General features: G+C 46.5%; 1 protein-coding gene across 3 annotated transcripts in view; it reads left to right on the forward strand.

The window, feature by feature from the left end:
• Positions 1-17,241, forward strand: part of OPCML (opioid binding protein/cell adhesion molecule like) — a 1,044,992-nt gene extending 1,027,751 nt beyond the window's left edge. For all 3 annotated transcript variants that reach the window (XM_042238243.2, XM_042238245.2, XM_042238246.2), the window contains one exon: positions 11,887-17,241. In XM_042238243.2, the coding sequence (XP_042094177.2) occupies positions 11,887-11,987 (101 nt within the window). In that variant the 3' untranslated portion in view covers positions 11,988-17,241. The remainder of the gene's footprint in view (positions 1-11,886) is intronic.
• The last annotated feature ends 1,415 nt before the right edge of the window (positions 17,242-18,656 follow it).

The following is an 18,656-nucleotide window of genomic DNA, read 5'->3' on the forward strand; positions in this document are numbered from 1 at the left end:
TAAAGTCCATAACCTTGGGGATGGTGGCAGCTGTTCTGATTACTGAAAGCAACTTGCTTGGAGTGGATGAGGCCTCCAAAGGCCACCTGGCCCTGACATCCTAGAGCCTTGCCAGGACCGCATGCAGCCGGGGTGGCTAGGCTCAGTGTGTTGGGCACACCTCCGACCTTCAAGGAAGTCGCTCACTTTCTCAGACTTGCCAGTCCATTCTGCCTCCACTGGGTCTTGGGCAAGAACCCCCCTCCCCCATCCTTAGGGTGCAAGGAGGGAAGATTTGAACTTGATTACATCCGGCACTGCAGAGACTGTGAGGCACGCAATGAGCCGTGTGAACGTCTGGACTGGAGCTGGTGGGGGAGAGGGACAGGGAAGCAAACAAAGCTGCAAAGGGGGGTATGGTGCAGAGAGGACAGCAGATTCATCTGTGAAATTGCAGTGACACAAACGAGGAGCTCTGAGTTAAGTATCAGGGCTAGTGACCACTCCTCAGAATCTTTTCCTTGCATAAGACAATGGCAAAGTGTTCCAGTGAAGGCAGCATCTGGGCTCAGGACTTTTTCCCTCAGGCAAAGTCTCAGTCCCTCGGAGCAGCCTGGAAGACACTCCACCTCCTCTGCCCCTGGAAGCCATGAGGACAGAATCTCTATTTTCTTTTGCTAATGGCATTCCTCCAGAATAAATATACATGTCAGGCTGGCTCTTCAGACCGGATTTTCCTCAACTAGAGGCAGCCGGACAGCTCTTCTCCTCCTGCACCCTGGCCGGCCTCACCTAGAGCAGCCCTGGAAAGCTGGCCACAGCCTGCCCCCCAACCCCCTCCTCCATAAAGGCTCCCAACAACCTCACCTTCCCCAGGTGGCTCAGGTGCAACCTGAGGGTGGGGCACAGGGATCGAGGACCCAGCATCTCCTCTCCCTTCACCTCCAGTCTGGACACTCAGACCTCAGCCTCACGGCTCATTTCCCCCCAAACACCCAGACTCCCCTCGGCCCCAGACCTCCTGGTCCCAACCCCCTGCTTCCATCTTCTATGATGCAGCCATGTGGCTCTCTTCCTCCCTCTTGGTCTCAGTCTGCGTCTAGCCCCTCCGCCGTCTGCCCAGGGAAGGCATTACAGCAAGAAAGGCAGGGTCTTCTGTGTCATCGGGCGTCTTTGAAGGGAGCCCTATCTTAGCCCTCAGACCTCACTTCGGGTGCTTCAGAAATGCAGGTCCATGGGCCTGGTCCCAGAGCCATTGAATGAAAGTCTCCAAGGACAGCCCTGAAGATATGCTCCATGTGCAGATCTCCCTGGGTGGCCAGGGCCCCCAGGAGCTGGCCAATCTCTGGGCAGCTGTCTGGGAACTTCCCGTCTATGCCCCTAATGCTCTCCTCAGTTCTAAATCACAGGCCGCTCTGCCACCTGTCGGGGCTAGCTCCATCTTTCTCTCCTTGGCACCTCCTCCCCCGCCTCAAATGTACACCTTATCTTCACACCCACCCCTCACTACAATCTCTGTGGTCATCCTGACCTTTCCCTCCCCCAACTCCCTACGCCTGTCAGCCCACAGGTCCAAGAAAGCGGGCCCCAGCACCACCCCTCCCACTGCCTCTGCCCACCCCCTCACTCACCCCAGAGCAGGTGCCATGTCTAGTTGTGAGCTTCTCTTATGGTGTGTGAGTCCCTTGTCCTTGGTAATCTCTGCAATCTGCCACTTCAGGGCCCAATGACCCTTCCCAAACTCAGAGTCAACCTATTCACCCCCTGCTGAAACCTGCCTCCCAGAAAAGCCTGAGATCAGCCTTGCTCTGAGATTAATCTCCATTGTGTCCCCACTTTCCCTGCAGGCTTCTCTGCACCCACCACTCTAGACAAGTCCCTCTGTTGCCTGGGACCCTGGATCCCAGCACATTCCAGCTTCTGTCCATCAGCAAATGCTTGCTTAGAGCCTAGTATGCACCAGGAATTAGATTCAGATTGAGATATGGAGAGGAACACACTTCCCAACCTTTTACAAGCAAGTAAATAGGCCTTTACAATAGAATTTAGAACATAAATGCTACATCGGAAGAATGAAAAAGCTACTGGCTAGCAGGTGTTGGCCAGACGTGGCTTTAGACAGCTCAGAGGGTTCTGAGCTTCCCTCTGAGGAAGCTATGCCTGGAGCTCAGAGGATCTGAGCCATGTGACTGGATTCCTTCCTGCCTCAGATAGAAAGTTCCCCATGGAAGGACGCCTTAACATCAGGTTCTGCACCCAAGTGTGTCTGGCCTTAATCCCGTGCTTCTTTCTAACCCGTAGTACCCAGTCTCTTCCAGTGTGTTGTAGGATCACAGAGGGAAGCATTTGTCTCTTCTCTGCCTAAGTTACACTCACCTTTGAAGCTTCTCCTTAATGGTACCCCATCTACCAAGCATTTCTGAGTCCCACTGAAGAATTGTTCACCCATCGTTCAGATTTTCTTTATAGTTTACCTTTAGGCTTGTATTTGTTGCTACACTGAAGGATATAGCCCTGAACCTTGTAATAGTTATTGTCCAGTAATTTATTAATCCTGAGTGGATTAGTAAATATATCTTCCAGTCAACAGGTAGTCCATAACAGCCTCCATAAAGGGTGAAACTGTTCACTAACCAAAGGGGGGACAAATACTCTAATGGTCTCGTAGTTTCCCCCCACCGCCCCATGAGGAAGCCAAATCAACACATTGCTCTCACACTATCCCTTGCATTCCAGCCCCGCCCCCCCCATATGTCCCAGTTCTAATTTGAAATTTAGAGAGACGCCAATGCTTCTGGCGGATGGCAGCAGTAGCAGCATCACTTGTGTTTTCCCCAACCTGCAAAATGTCAACATATTAGGGAAAAATATGCAGACATTTCACATTTCATTCCTGATGAGGCTCCTTGTCACTCCCTCGCACCCTGCTCCCCTCTGTCTGAATCACTGACGTCTGGCCGTCAGCCAGAGCATTTAGGCTTTAACACAGAGTGCCTGGCTATGCTGATGTCAGCGCACGCTGGAGCTTCTGGTTCGGCACAGACCGGAGCCTTGCCTCTTTCAGGGCTGTGATGAGCTGATGGGTCTGACTTAACTTCTGCTATGAATTTCCTAGGCCTTGGGCTTTGTGGAAGCGGCTGCCATTTTCGCCTCTTTATGCCCATGCCTTCCCAAAGCATGAAGCCTGGTTCATCTTCCTTGCAGAACAATACTAGGCCCTGTTTCTGCTGTAATTAAAGACAATGGAGGAACAGCTCCCTTTGATAGCAAGCGATGCGCCTTCATCAGCCAGCCCTGCTGAAAAGAGGTTTACGTTTCCCCAACAAGAGTAACACATGCATCGTCTAATTAGATTTCCTCGCTCCTCTTTTAATCACCACGAACATCATTATCCTTTTGGTTCCTCATTAGGAAGGTCACATAGTTCACACTCATACTTATAAAACTCATCTAAATTTCAGAACAAAAGTGTATCTTCTTAGATTTCAGATGCTTCCTTGATCTCACTGTGCTATTTCCATGTTCAACAAACCCGTGTTTTCTTTTTTTTTTTCTTTTTTTCCTCTTAATGTGAGAACCATACTACCTCCCGCTAGTTTAGTGGGATTACAGCTACACCTTGCTATCGAATTTCTTGCTGAAGAACTGTGCCCAGTTTTTACTGCAATCACGGGAAGAAAGATGGGGCCGTTTCAACACCTTTCTCACTTGTAATGGACCCTCCAGTTTTTCTCTTTATTTTTAAATTATGAAAGTATGATCATGCATTTACAGGAGACCCGGAGAATACAGAAAAAAGTACACACAGTTTCACTATATATTATGGTTTTTTAAGTAAATAAGGCTTTTAGTTGGAGTTTCAATATCAAACTATTGAAAATTCATTAATGAATATACAGAGAAGGCTATAGTAGACCTGAAAAGCACTGTGAAACAATTCAACATAATTAAGATTTATATAATTTTCACATAACAGTAAGGTACAAATTCTGTTCAAGTTCCCATAGACTATAAACTAGGAGACACTGGAACATATCCAGGGACATCAAAGAAGGTGCAAATTTTTCATGGTCTAAAGGTACTGAAATCATACAGAGTCTGTTCTCTTCAGTTCAGTTCAGTCACTCAGTCGTGTCCAACTCTTTATGACCCCATGAATTGCAGCACGCCAGGCCTCCCTGTCCATCACCATCTCCCGGAGTTCACTCAGACTCACGTCCATCGAGTCCGTGATGCCATCCAGCCATCTCATCCTGGGTCATCCCCTTCTCCTCCTGCCCCCAATCTCTCCCAGCATCAGAGTCTTTTCCAATGAGTCAACTCTTCGCATGAGGTGGCCAAAGTACTGGAGTTTCACCTTTAGCATCATTCCTTCCAAAGAAATCCCAGGGTTGATCTCCTTCAGAATGGACTGGTTGGATCTCCTTGCAGTCCAAGGAACTCTCAAGAGTCTTCTCCAACACCACAATTCAAACGCATCAATTCTTCGGCGCTCAGCCTTCTTCACAGTCCAACTCTCACATCCATACATGACCACTGGAAAAACCATAGCCTTGACTAGACGGACCTTAGTCGGCAAAGTAATGTCTCTGCTTTTGAATATGCTATCTAGGTTGGTCATAACTTTTCTTCCAAGGAGTAAGCGTCTGTTCTCTTACTGCTGTGGAATTATGCTAGAAATCAATATCAAGACATTTGAAAATAACCCACGTATTTTCAAGAGAAATGTGGCATTTACTAAGAGAGATCTTTGACTTAGCCATTGAAAGCCCCAATAAAGTTAGAAGACTGAAAAAACAAAGAAGATGATTGCATAGAAGAAAGAATTTAAATGAGAAATTAATATCAAAATAAGAAATTAATATCAAAGATACTTAAAAAAATGTATCTGGGCCCTTCAATTTTTAAGCTTCAAAATCTTTTGCACAGCAGGATCTCATCCATAAGCTTATGTAGTTTGCTGGGAGCTTTGCGCTGAGTTTGGTTACTTTGATTTTTAACCCCTGTTCTTCCAGAGTGTGATCAGCCTGCCCGTGAGGTCAGCCACTCTTGTTTTCCAGAGAACAGGGTTTGCAGGTTAAGTCAGTCCTCAACCAAATTTGCTTTTTAAAATCTATAAGGTATACTATATTTAATCCAACACAGTGAGTAGCCTCTCCAAGTGAACTCTATTTTATTCATTTGTTTGTTTGCCTCTTTATTTACTTGTCTCACCACTGCTGGGCCTCACACATGGCCATAAAAACCTTACCTCCAGTGCAGACAACACGGACAGAATGATTGACCTTTCTGATGTTTATCATTTCTGGAATTTAACTCTCGATCATTTCTGTCTCTTTCTCTCTTCTGTATGTGGAGGATTAGCTCATTTTTGTCTGCATTTGTCCCCAAGGTATTTAGTTGTCATTGTTATGTCATTCATGGTTGATTTTGTGGCTTTCTGTCTTTGTGTGAACATTTATGGAGAAAGCAATGGCACCCCACTCCAGTATTCTTGCCTGGAAAATCCCGTGGACGGAGGAGCCTGGTGGGCTGCAGTCCATGGGATCGCAGAGTCGGACACGACTGAGCAACTTCACTTTCGGTTTTCACTTTCATGCACTGGAGAAGGAAATGGCAACCCACTCCAGTGTTCTTGCCTGGAGAATCCCAGGGACGGGGGAGCCTGGTGGGCTGCCGTCTCTGGGGTCGCACAGAGTTGGACACGACTGAAGCGACTTAGCAGAAGCAGCAGCAGTGAGCATTTATTTTCAAAGGTGCTCAACAGCAGGAATGAAGGAAGGAATACATTTTTAGTGATGGGGAGGGTGAACTGAGGGGAAAGGGCATAGTAACATGTTCTCACTTTTAGTTTATCCCTGAAAAAATATGTAATTAAGTCTGATGTTTGTAAGAGTCATTCTGTTGGACTGAGTCATTGTTAAGAGTAAATAAAGATTTCTTGAATGTGGGGATTTCCCAGATTAAGAGCTGGGCTTCTGATTATACCTCCTCAGAGTAACTGGCCTTCCCTCAGAAGCCTTAAACTGTGGATGGAGCCACCTCTGGTCTTGTCAGGAGAGACCAGTCACTTGCTTGCTAAGCCAGAGCCATGTTTGCTTGGCAATTATCTTTGAGAATCCAGTGTACACACAGTGTCTTTATTTAAAGCATGAGCCCCACCAAAGATGCTACCTTAGAAACTAGCTGCTATGGTCCTAGTTCTGATTAACCCAGTAGTTATTCATCGTTTACTTAGTCTCAGCGATTTTATATGCCATCTGAACTCATCCTCAGAGCATCCTTGCACAGATGAGAAAAGCGCCTCCCCGCAGAGTTTATACGTGAAAATCGCTGCTTCAGAGATGTTAACCATCTTGTCCAAGTCATTGTGCTACTTCCTGCTAGCGAGCTTGCACAGGAGAGCTCAGTTTGGTGCTCTGTGGTGACCTAAAGGGGTGGAAGGGGGTGTGGGTGGAAGGTCCAGGAGGTAGGGGATATATGTTTACTTAGAGCTGATTTATTTCATTGCACAGCAGAAATTAACACAACATTGCAGAGCAATTATATTCCTTTTTTTCTTTCAAATTTAAAAACAAAAGTTATCCTGCTAGTAAATAGCAGAGCAAGAATTCAATTTCTCCCTGACTTCTAAATTTAGTCCTCTTAGACTATCCAAAAGGCAAGGCGTTCCTGAGATGAAAGGGAGGTTGGGCTGTTTTGTTTCAAAGGGCATTCTTCTCAGAATCTGTGAGGGATTAAAACATGTTTGTTTATTGATTTAGGTGAAGGCGGAGGAGTTCTAGATCCAAATGGAGAATAGGGAGTCTTCTCTGTCAGATCCACTGCAGAGGGCATGAGTTCAATCCCTGGTCAGGGAACTAAGATCCCACATCTCACACACATACACATACACACACACACAAACCACACGTTAACAACAACAAAAAACTAGAGGGGGATAGGCTGTGTGGAGAAGGAAATGGCAACCCGCTCTAGTGTTCTTGCCTGGAGAATCCCAGGGATAGAGGAGCCTGGTGGGCTGCCGTCTATGGGGTTGCACAGAGTCGGACGCAACTGCAGCAACTTAGCAGCAGCAGCAGGCTGTGTGCAGGCAGAGCTGTGCTTCTCCTTCTCTTTGGAAGCTGGCGCTCGACAGCAACAGCACACAGTTCTTGGGTGGATGGCGTGGCTTCTGAGGCCAGCGTGGGGTCTGTTTCTCTTCAGACTTGCCACAGAACTTGGCTCGGCCCTCTCTTATCGCCCTGCTCAGCGCCGCACACCTCCTAGGTCCTCCCAGCCAGTGACCTCTGTCACCCATCTCGCCTCTTCACTCTCACCTCCCAAAACCCAGCTCAGCATCAATGTATTTGGAAAAGATCTACTAAATAAGTTAACCTTAGCCTCAACTAGTGGCTTCCCTGGTGGCTAAGTGATAAAGAACTCACCTGCAGTGCAGGAGTTTCAGGAGACACAGCTTCAATGCCTGGGTTGGGAAGATCCCCTGGAGGAGGAAATGGCAACCCATTCCAGGATTCTTGCCTGGAGAATCCCAAGGACAGAGGACTCTGGCGGGCTACAGTTCATGGGGTCACAGACTCAGACACTATTAAAACAACTTAGCAGGCACGGCCACAACTAGGCAGTGGAAGGTAGGGGGTGTGGACCCACGAGAGCAGTCCTTCCCAGGATCACCTGTCCACTTTCTATCAGATGCCATCCTGACCCCTCCATTTCTTTATCTGAAAACTGCATTATGCCCTGTTTTTTTTTTTTAAATCTTTAATTCTTACATGTGCTCCCAAACATGAACCCCCCTCCCGCCCTGTTTTCAAGGAGAAACTGAAAGCCCTTTGAGATCACAGAGCTGGCAAGCCACAGAGTCAGGATTTAAACCCAAGTTGGTCTGAAGCCAAGTCCCAACCATTAGTTGCACTTTTCTAGGGACCAGTGACTTTGACCCCAAAAGGTTTAGGGCTGCAGGGACAAAGCAGTGAGGCCAAGGTACGGTAGAGGCATAGAAGTAATCAAGGGGGGCATGCCAATCTGCTGAACAGCACCCATCCACCACTGTTTCTGTATTAAAGCACAAAGAAGCATTTACATAATCAGGTCAGTGACCTTCAGATACAGAGAACCTGGAGGAGAGAGGGTGGGACAAATTGAGACTATCATTGAAACATATACAGTATCTTATGTAAAATAGATATCTAATGGGAAGTTGCTGTAAAGCAGAGGGAGCCCAGCCCAGTGCACTGTGATGACCTAGAGGGGTGGGATGGGGGGTAAAGGGAGGCTCAAGAGGTAGGGGATATATGTTTACTTATGGCTGATTCACGTTTTTGTACAGCAGAAACCAACACAGTATTATAAGGTAATTATCCTCCAATGTTAATACAATATTGTAAAGTCAAAAATAAAAATAATAATAATAAGTCTTTCAGGAAGCTGAATTTTTAGATGTGAATATTAAAAAAAAAAACACACACACACACACCTATAGGAGATCCCAACCCAATTCTCCCCACTCCCTCATTTCCAATAGAATCGGGGTTACTTTGAAGCTGCACTGATGAGTCCATTCACTGCTAAAGGCCTCTGTCTTACATTCCGCCAACCTGCAGTGTGGTACATGCACATGAGCTCCTCTCTCTCAGCTTTGAACAAAGCCCAGGAGGCTTCCTGTGGCCCCTCACAGCACTGGCATTTGTCCCAACTGCCAAATCTCAAATGTGTCCAGGATCCACAGGAAGAAAGCAAGGCTAGTTAAATCTCTGTCCTAGTGGGTTTGGTGGACTCCTTGGCCAGAGCAGCTTGGCCCTTTCTCATACACGGATGGGCCATAGACACTTCTAAATTGCCATGTTGCTTAGTGCAGGGCTTATCACACCCACTAAAGAATAAAACTTCCTGCAGCAGCATAGAGAATGAGGCCAAAATAGGGAAACGCTAGAATCTAGGAACATTTGGTGCCCTTTCACTCTCTCAGGAGATGGCATGCGGGCATGCAGAAAGCTGCATGGCGATGGTCTTGTACTTACTGCAAAAGGCCTTCTGGCTGCCCCCTCACCCAGCTGTCGCTTCTGGGACCAGATACAGAGTGTCCAGCCATTCTGTACCTCCAGACGCTAAGGGAGAAGAGCTCAGAGGTCACTCTTCCAGTCTTCTCTCACTCTGCTGGTGGAAGGACCGTGGCCACAGAGGGGCAGTCCCTCAGCAAGGAATCTCTCTCATAGGTTTTCTGTATGCTAAAACCACTCACCTGGTTATGCAAATACTTTTCTATGCTTTAAGACAGAAGTCGTGGGTTGCAGCTGTTTAGTGAATTGGTGTGGTCCCATGATTACTTCTGGAGGAAGGCATGGCAACCCACCCCAGTATTCTTGCCTGGAGAATCTCATGGACAGAAGGAGCCTGGCAGGCTTCAGCCCATAGAGTTTCAAAGAGTGGGACACGGTTGAAGTGACTTAGCACACACGCACGCATGATTACTTCCTAGTTTCTGGAAAAATTGAGTTGATTCAGAGGGCATTAAGGCGTGATGCCACAGTCTCTGAAAAACATGCAAAAAGGACAATTTCCCACAGAGAATAGGTGGAGTTGTGGTCATCAAGGGCACCAGCCCTGTAGACAGAGTGACTCATTCCAATCCAGCTCTTGGTGTATTGTCTTGTGTGGCCATAGGCAGGGCGTTTAACTATGCAACTCATCGGTTCCCCATCCAAAATGTGGGCATGCCATAGGGTTTCCTGAAGATAAAATGGGTTAATGGAAGTTCAGCATTTAGAGTCACAACTTGGCACACAGAGAGCACCATATATTATTAGTATGTCTTATGGCCATCCCCCCGAGCTGGCTGAGCAGGCTCAATGCCTGCGGGGGTTCTACTCCTTGGAGAACTCAGCTGGCGTGAACAGTGGCTGCACCCCTGCCTGCCTGATCAGCATGAACACCTTACTGTCATTTCCACCTGCTATCCTGATGACTCTTTCTTGTTTCCCACACTTTAATGCCCTGGCTTCATTAATACATCTCCTCCTGTTTATTTTATCTACATCCAACCTTACGTTGGTAGTGTGACATTCCCCCCAAAAGCTAAGCCCACTGATAGAACTTGGAATATAGTGATTCCTAGAGTAAAGACCCCTGTCTATCTAGCATGCAGCCCACTCAACTGTTTTTTAAGTTGACATCAGTCTAATAAATTAGCGAAACACACGCACACATATGTATAAAAAACTAGTTAATCCACATCATATTTAGACTTTATATTTTAAATATTCTTTAAAGAATCATATGCTTCTGCATCATCCATTTCCTTTTAAACTCACTTGAAAATCTCAATTGCTCATCTTTTGCAGAAGACAATATAGAGAATTACCTTGGGCTTCAAACTGGGCCTTTCCAACTCAGTGCATTCTCTAGGCCAGTACAATTCCTTAGGATATATGCCTCAACTAATGGGGACTGCAGAGTCAGGCCACTTTCTATAAATGTTCATGAAGCGTTATAGGGACCGCAGCAATGGGCTAAGGCCTGGACTCTGTCCTGTTCTGTGAATACTCTATAACCAAAGTACAGAAAACTGTGAGCAGGACTCTCAGGCTCTCAAGTAAATATGAATTCTTAGTAAATAAGAGAATTGTGTTATGCACTGGAGAAATAGAAGGTATCCTGCTGAGAACCCTGGGGTGGTAACAGGTGGATGCTGGTCGCTGAAGCAAGAGACCCATGCATCCCCCGGCTAAAGGTCAGCACCAGCTGTTGGCCCAACGAGGCCTGGATCCAAGCCATGGCGCTGACAAGGAAGCTGCGGGACCTGGGTACTGTCAGAGGAGACCCGACTCCACCAACCCTTTTGTCGGGAGTGAAATTCATTTCCAAGGAACCATGTTGCCACTAAAGTTGCCAGTGATGCCCTGCCTGTCTTCCCGTTGCTCCTCCCCTTTGTCACTGGCCCTGCAGGGTTGCCTCTTGAGGACTTTCAATCCTTTGACTAAGACATAGCCTCACTTACCCCTGGAATCCTCTCTGTTCGCTGGCCACTGCTCTTGCTTATGACCCTAGATACTTATGCTGCCCAGCAAAGGTGATGGACAGGTATGGGGGCAGGGCCGGACACTTATCCTTCCACCCTGGGTCCTCAGGATGGGCGAGGACAACCCCAGTGCCCTCAGTCTGTCTTCTGGAGGAAGATGTAGATAAAGGGAAAGGAGCAGCATTTGTGATTCCATGCTCTCATCTCGTGTGGAATATGAGGGATTCAGGAGGACTGTGTCAAAGGGCCAGAGAGAGGGGAAAGGAAAGAAGGGCACTCGAGGGAAAGCCCACCAGGCAGAGGACAGTGGCCACTAGGTCTGAGAAGGCAGGGTCCTCTCGCTCTCCTCTGGGGACGTGGGGTTGACTGCTGGCTTAAATCCCACCCTAGTCTTTAGAATGATAGGGTGTAGTTATTCGTCTTCTCCAGCTGCTGCACAACACCCCAGTCACGCCAGATGAAGAGCTGGCCACGCAACACCTAGACTCCTGGGTCTCATGAAAGCTTCCCTCCCTCTCCCTCCTCCCGCCTCTCCCCTCCATCCTGACTCTCCTCTCCCCGTTCCTCTGCTTCCCCTCCCACCCCTGTCTGTCCTGCACACCACCTCCAAGGGCCTGCCCTGGCCTGTCAGCCCACAGGTCTAACCCTGCCTTCCTTCTACCTCTTTGTGGGTGCTTTAACCCCAGTCCCTGAGAGCAGGCTGCAGGGTCCGGGCACCCCAGGGAAGAGCCCCTTTGAGTCTCTCCATTTATGGGCAAGTGGAAGGGTCAGGGGCCGGGTGGAGGCTGTTCACAGAAAAGCATGTCTGTGCAGTGCTTGAAGGGGCTGAGGGAGCTGCCCTCTGGGTGTGTGCTAACGCTAACCAGCCTGTCTCTCTTTCCCCTGCACAGGGCCTGGAGCTGTCATTGACGGTGTAAACTCGGCCTCTAGAGCGCTCGCTTGCCTCTGGCTATCAGGGACCCTCTTTGCCCACTTCTTCATCAAGTTTTGATAAGAAACCATAGGTCTTCTGAGCAACGCCTGCTTCTCCATATCACAGACTTTACCTGCACTGCGGAGGGCCAAACAGTTTGAGCTTCTTTTTGTTTATCTTCTTCTTCTCAGTATTTTTTTTTTTTTGGACTCTTTTCTTTGTTGGTTTGATTTTTCTTTCTAGTTTGAATGAGTGGGGTTTGGGGGAGGGGTGGGCAGGGCTCTACCACATGTAGGATAATCACTCATAGGTGGTGTGTCCAAAAGTGGAACCCATTCCCCACCTTCCCTTCCCTCTGCTCCCCCCCGCATCGTCACCACCAACCAACCACCCTCCCACACCAAACCATGCGTTCCATTTGGGCAAAAAATGTGCCTCGTGATAAACACCCTGAAGACACAACTTGACTTATAATGTAGTGCACAGCAAGAATTATATCCAAGTGTCCTATTGCTGGTGTCTTTAAAGCTGTGGACCATTTTCCTGACTATGATGTACAGATGCCTCTCTCCATGCTTATTATGATCTAACTACATGAGGGTTCACATCCTTTCTTTCTGGGAAATTCTCTCTCTCTTCCTCTCTATCTCTCTCTCTGACCCTCTGTCTCTGTCTCGTCTCTCTGTCTCTGTCTGTCTGTCTCTCTCTCTCTCTATATATATATATGTATAAGAAACATTGCCATCCTTCCTAGCATTTCTGCCCTATTTGCTTTCTCTACCAGCTATAAGGATTCGAAGTTTGGGGGTAGGCATACAACCCAAACCTGAACATTGAGAAGTCATGTAACCGAAAATGGGGGGAAGAATTTTGAGGAGAGTATTTCTTTCTGAAAAAATACTATCCAGTTCTTAAAAAGTGATCCATAAGTGGCTGATTATTTAGGTTTTATCAAGCTCACTATCAAAGTAATACACCGTTACCCATCTACTCAACCATCTGATTGATCACTCCATCCAATTATCTCCCCACCCATTTTCCTCTCTGGCAATCTACTTCCTTTATATATCAATCTATCAGTGTAATTATCCAACACATCTTTCTATTTCGCTCCCCACTACTCACTATCAATCCGTCACTGTACTCACCTCTAGTCATAATGTGTCTGTTCCTCTGGATTCACGTCTCCTCTACCTTCTGCAGACATTGGCATCTTCAGAATTCGCCATCAGCTTCTCATGTGAAAGCCAATGATCTCATGGGCTGACAACATAGAAAAGCAGTATGTCACGGGCTGTCTGGAATGTGCCCGTCCATCTACCCCAAGTAGGTGCTGGTAACAGATGGACCAAAGTAGCAAGTGAAGGATCAGTCAGTCACTCTTCCCAGAAGAGACTGTGTTTCCAGAAACAGCTTCTTGGGAAGCAGACCGGCCTTGGCAAAACCTTGATGAGCATTGTGTTTTATCTTTCTCACTTGAAGGACCAAGGTGCCAATCTTCACGCTTCTCTCAGCCTTTCAAGAAAGTGCATGTCAGGAATCTATGAGACTGTCCTTAACAGAAAGAGAAAAACACACTCTGTCTCTTCGATGTGAAGACAGCCGTCCATCTGAGCGGGGTGACTTCTGCTGTTGTCCCCTTTCTGCTCCAGTTTTGGTTTCATCTGTTTGAAAACTATCCAGTAAAGAGCCGATGGAAGCCAATTACATGGCGGGTGTGTTGACAACTCTGGTATTTGTTTCTGGAAGCTCTTCTGAGCTGAGGGCACTTGAGCAAACTGACTTAATTTCCAAGCTCTTGATTAACACAACACTGCAAACAGACAGGAAGAGTAACATGCATCTTCCATGGTTACAGGCTACTTCTCCAGGAACTTTGGGGGATAATGCCCTCAGCTCTCCATGTTCAGAGCAGATCTTTCCAGAACACAGAAGAGAGCTGACCTTATCCTTCTGCTTTATCTCCCGGGACAAGAAGGACTCAACCAGCGAGAGTGACTGGGACGTAGAAGAATGGCATCAGAAACCTGCAGGACTGTGCCCTTGACCTGCGCTGCAGGGAGTGACCTGCTGAGAATGAGGAGAGCCAGCAATGACTGGATCAAAGACCCGGGCCCAAAGGAATACTCTTTAGCTCCATGATCTAAAGCATGAGAAATATCAGCTCCAGAGTTCCCTTCCCACCATACTTCATGAGTCTTCTTCCTCTGAAATGTGGCCTCTTTGTTTTTCTCTGTTATGACACATGAACGTGATGTACACAGTGGAGAAACACACTCACGTGTGCACGTGCATGCGTGGGTTGTCTTGGCATATGAAAAGCTCGGCACTTTCATAGAGTTAGAGCTGGTGTGACTGAAATTAATATTACACTTGCCAGCTGTAAACAGACATCTGCATTTCCCAGGGAGCTGCCAGGAGCCAGATTTGCAGAACATGAACGATGTGCCAAAAGCAGTATGTGGATTCCAAGTTCCAGGGACAATCGTGAGCAGGCCCGGAGTCAGAATTAAAGGTCGGACATCAGTGTTTCAGACCTCTCACCGTGCTGAGCACCTGTGGCCAGGCTGGTGTCAGACACTGAATGAGCGTGTAACGTGTCCCATCGAGTGTTCTGCTGATAACACGCTTGCTCCTTAGGAGTAGAAGTGTGGACGGTTGTGGGGACTGAATGGTCTTGGAGAACAGGGTGCTTGAAATGGACAAGCTGAGCATGTTCTTTCCTCCGAGACTTGATTGAAAGGAAGGCATCCATCCTTCTTCAGCCAGGAGAATCCCTGAACCCTCCAAATGCAAAGAGCCTGGGTTCAGAGCCACTACAGAACTCCGTGCTGCCTCTTACAGTGGATATCAGGAAGCATGTCCGGGAGTTACAGACTCCAGCCCTGTTCCAGAGGGAAAGGGTCTGAGCGTCACTCCTCACCTGTCTGGGATAAAGACAATGAAATAAGCAAGACCCAAGGAAAACCCTTCTGCACAACAGACACAGTCCAGGTTCCCTTGGTGGGGATGGCTCCACAGGACGGGAGCTGTTACCCAAGACCTCGGAGCATATGCAGTAGCAAGTGCCCTAGAGACAACGTCCGTGTCCTCTTTACATATGGAGGACAGATGGATCAGGCCTGCTGGAGATATTTTTTTCAAGGTGCCCATGGCGGGGTGGGGCTTGGGGTAGAGGAGGAAAAAAATAACTATCGAGTCTCTGAGAACCTGCAGCTTTTCGCGGGTTCTGCACGTGAGAAAGAAATCCAGTAAGGCTCATCAAGAAATCAGGTGAGAGGAACTTGACAGTGTATGACAGGCACCCTGAAACCCTGCCTCTCTCCAAAATATGTATTTCCACCAAAGTGAAGCCAGTTGCAAATGCTAGTGTTGAGGTCCTGGCCAGGCTGTTTTTCAGTAGCTTCATGTCAAGTGCCTGATACCGTCTTCTGCAAGTTGAAGCAAGTGCGTTTAGTTTTTTTGTTTATTTGTTTTATCTGCGGGAAGGAGGCCATCCAGGCAGGTGGTGGTTAAAACATGCTCCTGTTTTATGCAGAGAAATTATGCTTAGTTGTGTTCAACTGAACAGAAGGAAAGGTGAGGTTTTGTATCAGAAAGAGGACCGGAGCGCTTTCCTCTGAAACCCATGCCTCAAGGTAGAAATGCATTTCATAGGTTGGACTGTTCGTTCTCAAAACCTGGGTGGGAAGTACACTGTGGGACTTTGGAAAGTCCAGAGCGAGGTTGAGTTCAAGGATCTGTTCCTGAATCAATCCCACAACTTGTTCTCTACGTGGAGGGGTCATCAAGCTCTAGTTCTGCTGGGAAAATGCTCTGGAGAAGAGTAGAGAACCTTGAGGTGGGCAGTCCATCTCCAGGCAAGCTCATCAACCGCATAGCATCAGGAGTGGCTGGAGACTGCTGTGTACCTCCAGTGCCAAGGGAAGGTTTCTCCTCCCTGGTAGTGTATGGATGTCATCAGTAGGACAGACGAGTGGGGTGAGGGATGGGGCCATGTCACCTTTCCCAATTTGACCCTGTGTCCTCACCAGAGAAAAATTGGCTTTACGATACCTGGAACCAGCCCTCCTTCTCCCCACCAAAAATCCCCAAACAATTTTTAAAAATTGTTTTTTAATCTCTTTGGAATTAGAGGAATTAGGGGAAGTGGTGTAGAATGTTTCCCATTGGCAATATTCATTTTTTCTCTTTTTCTCCAAAAATGGGGATCATTCACATTCATTTTGCATGAGCCCTATTCCTAGAATCTTACACCTGATTGCCTGACGTCCTACTCACCCAAGCTTCCCTGTCTTTTTATTTTAAGACGAGTAAGTTGGAGCAATTTCAGGAAAACTTCACAGGTGTGTAGCTATGAAGGCAACGTTCTCAGAAAAACACCATGTGATGAGAACTCCTAATGATCACTAACACCCAACAAATAAAAATGCTGGTCTCATTTCCCTCATTTCTTGAGAGAAGAGAAGTAAATGAAAGAAGGAAGAGATAGATATGCAATTAAAAGATGCAGCGAGAAGATAGAGCTGAACCAAGCAATTTAGCCTTCAGGTGCAGAATACTGGCTGTCCACAGAGCTGTGGAGTGGACTCAATTAGACACAATTGTCTTCAGCCTGCAAGTAGCCAGTGAAGTCTAATTTCCCGTGTTTTAGAAGACATTCCATTTTGGTTCTTTCCACGGTGTCCTTTTAAAGCACAGGGTTGTTTTTGTTGTTCCATGATGCTGACTGCGGAAAGAAAGATGATGAACCCTCTACTCTTTTTTTTGGGGGGGTGGGCCACATTCTACACTATTGGCCAATTTAAAATGATATCAGTCATAGCAATGATAAGTAATCCTAGCTGCCTTTGTGTTAGTTAAAGGGAGCATTTTTAATCATTCAGAATCTTTTGTGACATGTAAAGTGCAATTGTGAGGAACGTGTGGGTGTATGAAAATGTATCTGTCAAGTTCAAAGTCCTCTAGACTAAAAAAACTTATGAATTATCAATGGTGCCGTCCTAGCTGTGTCCGACAATGGGTGTGCCCGTTCTCACAATTATCCTGAAAACAGATGTGTTCAAATGCTTTAAAATTTTATCACTGATACAAGAGGATAACTTTGTCAGCCTTCTAGAGGTTTTTTTTCCTCCCCTTCTATTTTCTTTCTTAATTTTTTTCCTTCAAAAATCAATGAAGACTTGATTTCTGTCAATAATTGTATTAAGGGTGAAAATACTACCTGAATTTTGTGCATGTTACATTGTAGTTGTAACCTTTTCTAATTCAGGATGAACACGAGATGGTTGTGATTGTGCAGTGTATCAATAAAGTTCAAAGTAATTTGTAACTTTTGGGGGGCTGTTTATTAGGACACTGCATTGAGTATCCAGGAATGGGGGAAATCTAAGCAGGGTATGCTTCGCCCGCGTGTGTGTGTGTGTGTGTGTGTGTGTGAGTGTGTGTGTGTGTGTGTGTGTGTGTTAGGCTTTGGGAAGGAGATGCAATCAGGAAACTGAGTGCCATCTCTCTCTCTTTCCCTCCCTTTCATGCATGTATACGCCCACATGCACACAGAATATTATGATAAGCAATTTCATGTTACAATTGTGTATCTTATATCTATGCCATTTACAAATCATACAAAATGCAAATAATATAAAATGCAGCTTCAGCCTCAAAGTCTAATTTATTGGCTTAGGCTACAGTGAAATCAGGAGAGAAGTTTCAGAAAATGAATGACCAGGTATCATTCAGTTCGAGTACTCCTTAACAGTTCCTGCAGCTTGAGCCCATTGGACCAGCACCACTCTGACAAGAGTAAGTATGAGGAAATATGGTGACTGTGATGTGCACTGACTCTTTTTTTAAAATTAATTTTTATTGCAGTATAGTTGCTTTACAAGGCTGTATTAGCTTCTGCTGTACAGCAAAGAGAATCAGCTATATGTATACATATATATATACTCTGTTTTGGATTTCCTTCAAAACGCACTTAGTCTTAAAAGTACATTGGAGGTACTGTTGGTTTACTGTAGCATCCACAGGGTAACGGCTGAGGAAGAGACCTGGAGAGCAAGTCCGTTCCTCCAACTGTCTTTCCTAAAACATCTTTCTCTTTCAATAAATCTCCCACCATCTTGTCACATATCCATCTTCCAAAGGAATGGGTATTGACCTCTTTCTTGCAACTTAGCTTCCCACCTGCCATTTCTGTATCAACAAACCCTTCCAAGCTCTGCTGTTGACCAAATGTGTGATCTTGGACTTGATGTTTTGCTTTATATGTCTTTATTTCCCAGCTGCACCATCAGTAAATTTACCCCCCTCAGTGTGTTCTATCAAAGTTCCCTGCAAAATTTTTGTGTCTCTTTCAACCATTGGATTCCTCAAGACTGACCCCCAATAAAGTGCAGGTCAGTGGCCAGTAAGGATGTGGTCATACAGCAGGAAGTGGCAGAAGATCCTTCTTTTGATTTTACAGACTCTCTGCCAAGCCTGGTCAAGTCTGGATGCTGGAATGATGAGGCTTGTTTCTCATGGCTTCCTGGACAGACAAGGGCTAATCCCTGGCTTTCAAGACTCTTTGTTCCCCACAGGGGATGGAACACAGATAACTTGATGGACTAGATCATGTTCTTTGTAAATTAAACCACCAAGGACATGGTGGGCACCAAGTGATGGAGAGTTTCCAATGTTCTCAGACTCATTGTAAAATCATGACTTGTCGAGGAAACAGATTTCCAGTTCTGACGTCTTAATGCC

This window comes from Ovis aries, chromosome 21 (assembly GCF_016772045.2).
Source record: "Ovis aries strain OAR_USU_Benz2616 breed Rambouillet chromosome 21, ARS-UI_Ramb_v3.0, whole genome shotgun sequence".
Lineage (NCBI taxonomy): Eukaryota > Metazoa > Chordata > Mammalia > Artiodactyla > Bovidae > Ovis > Ovis aries.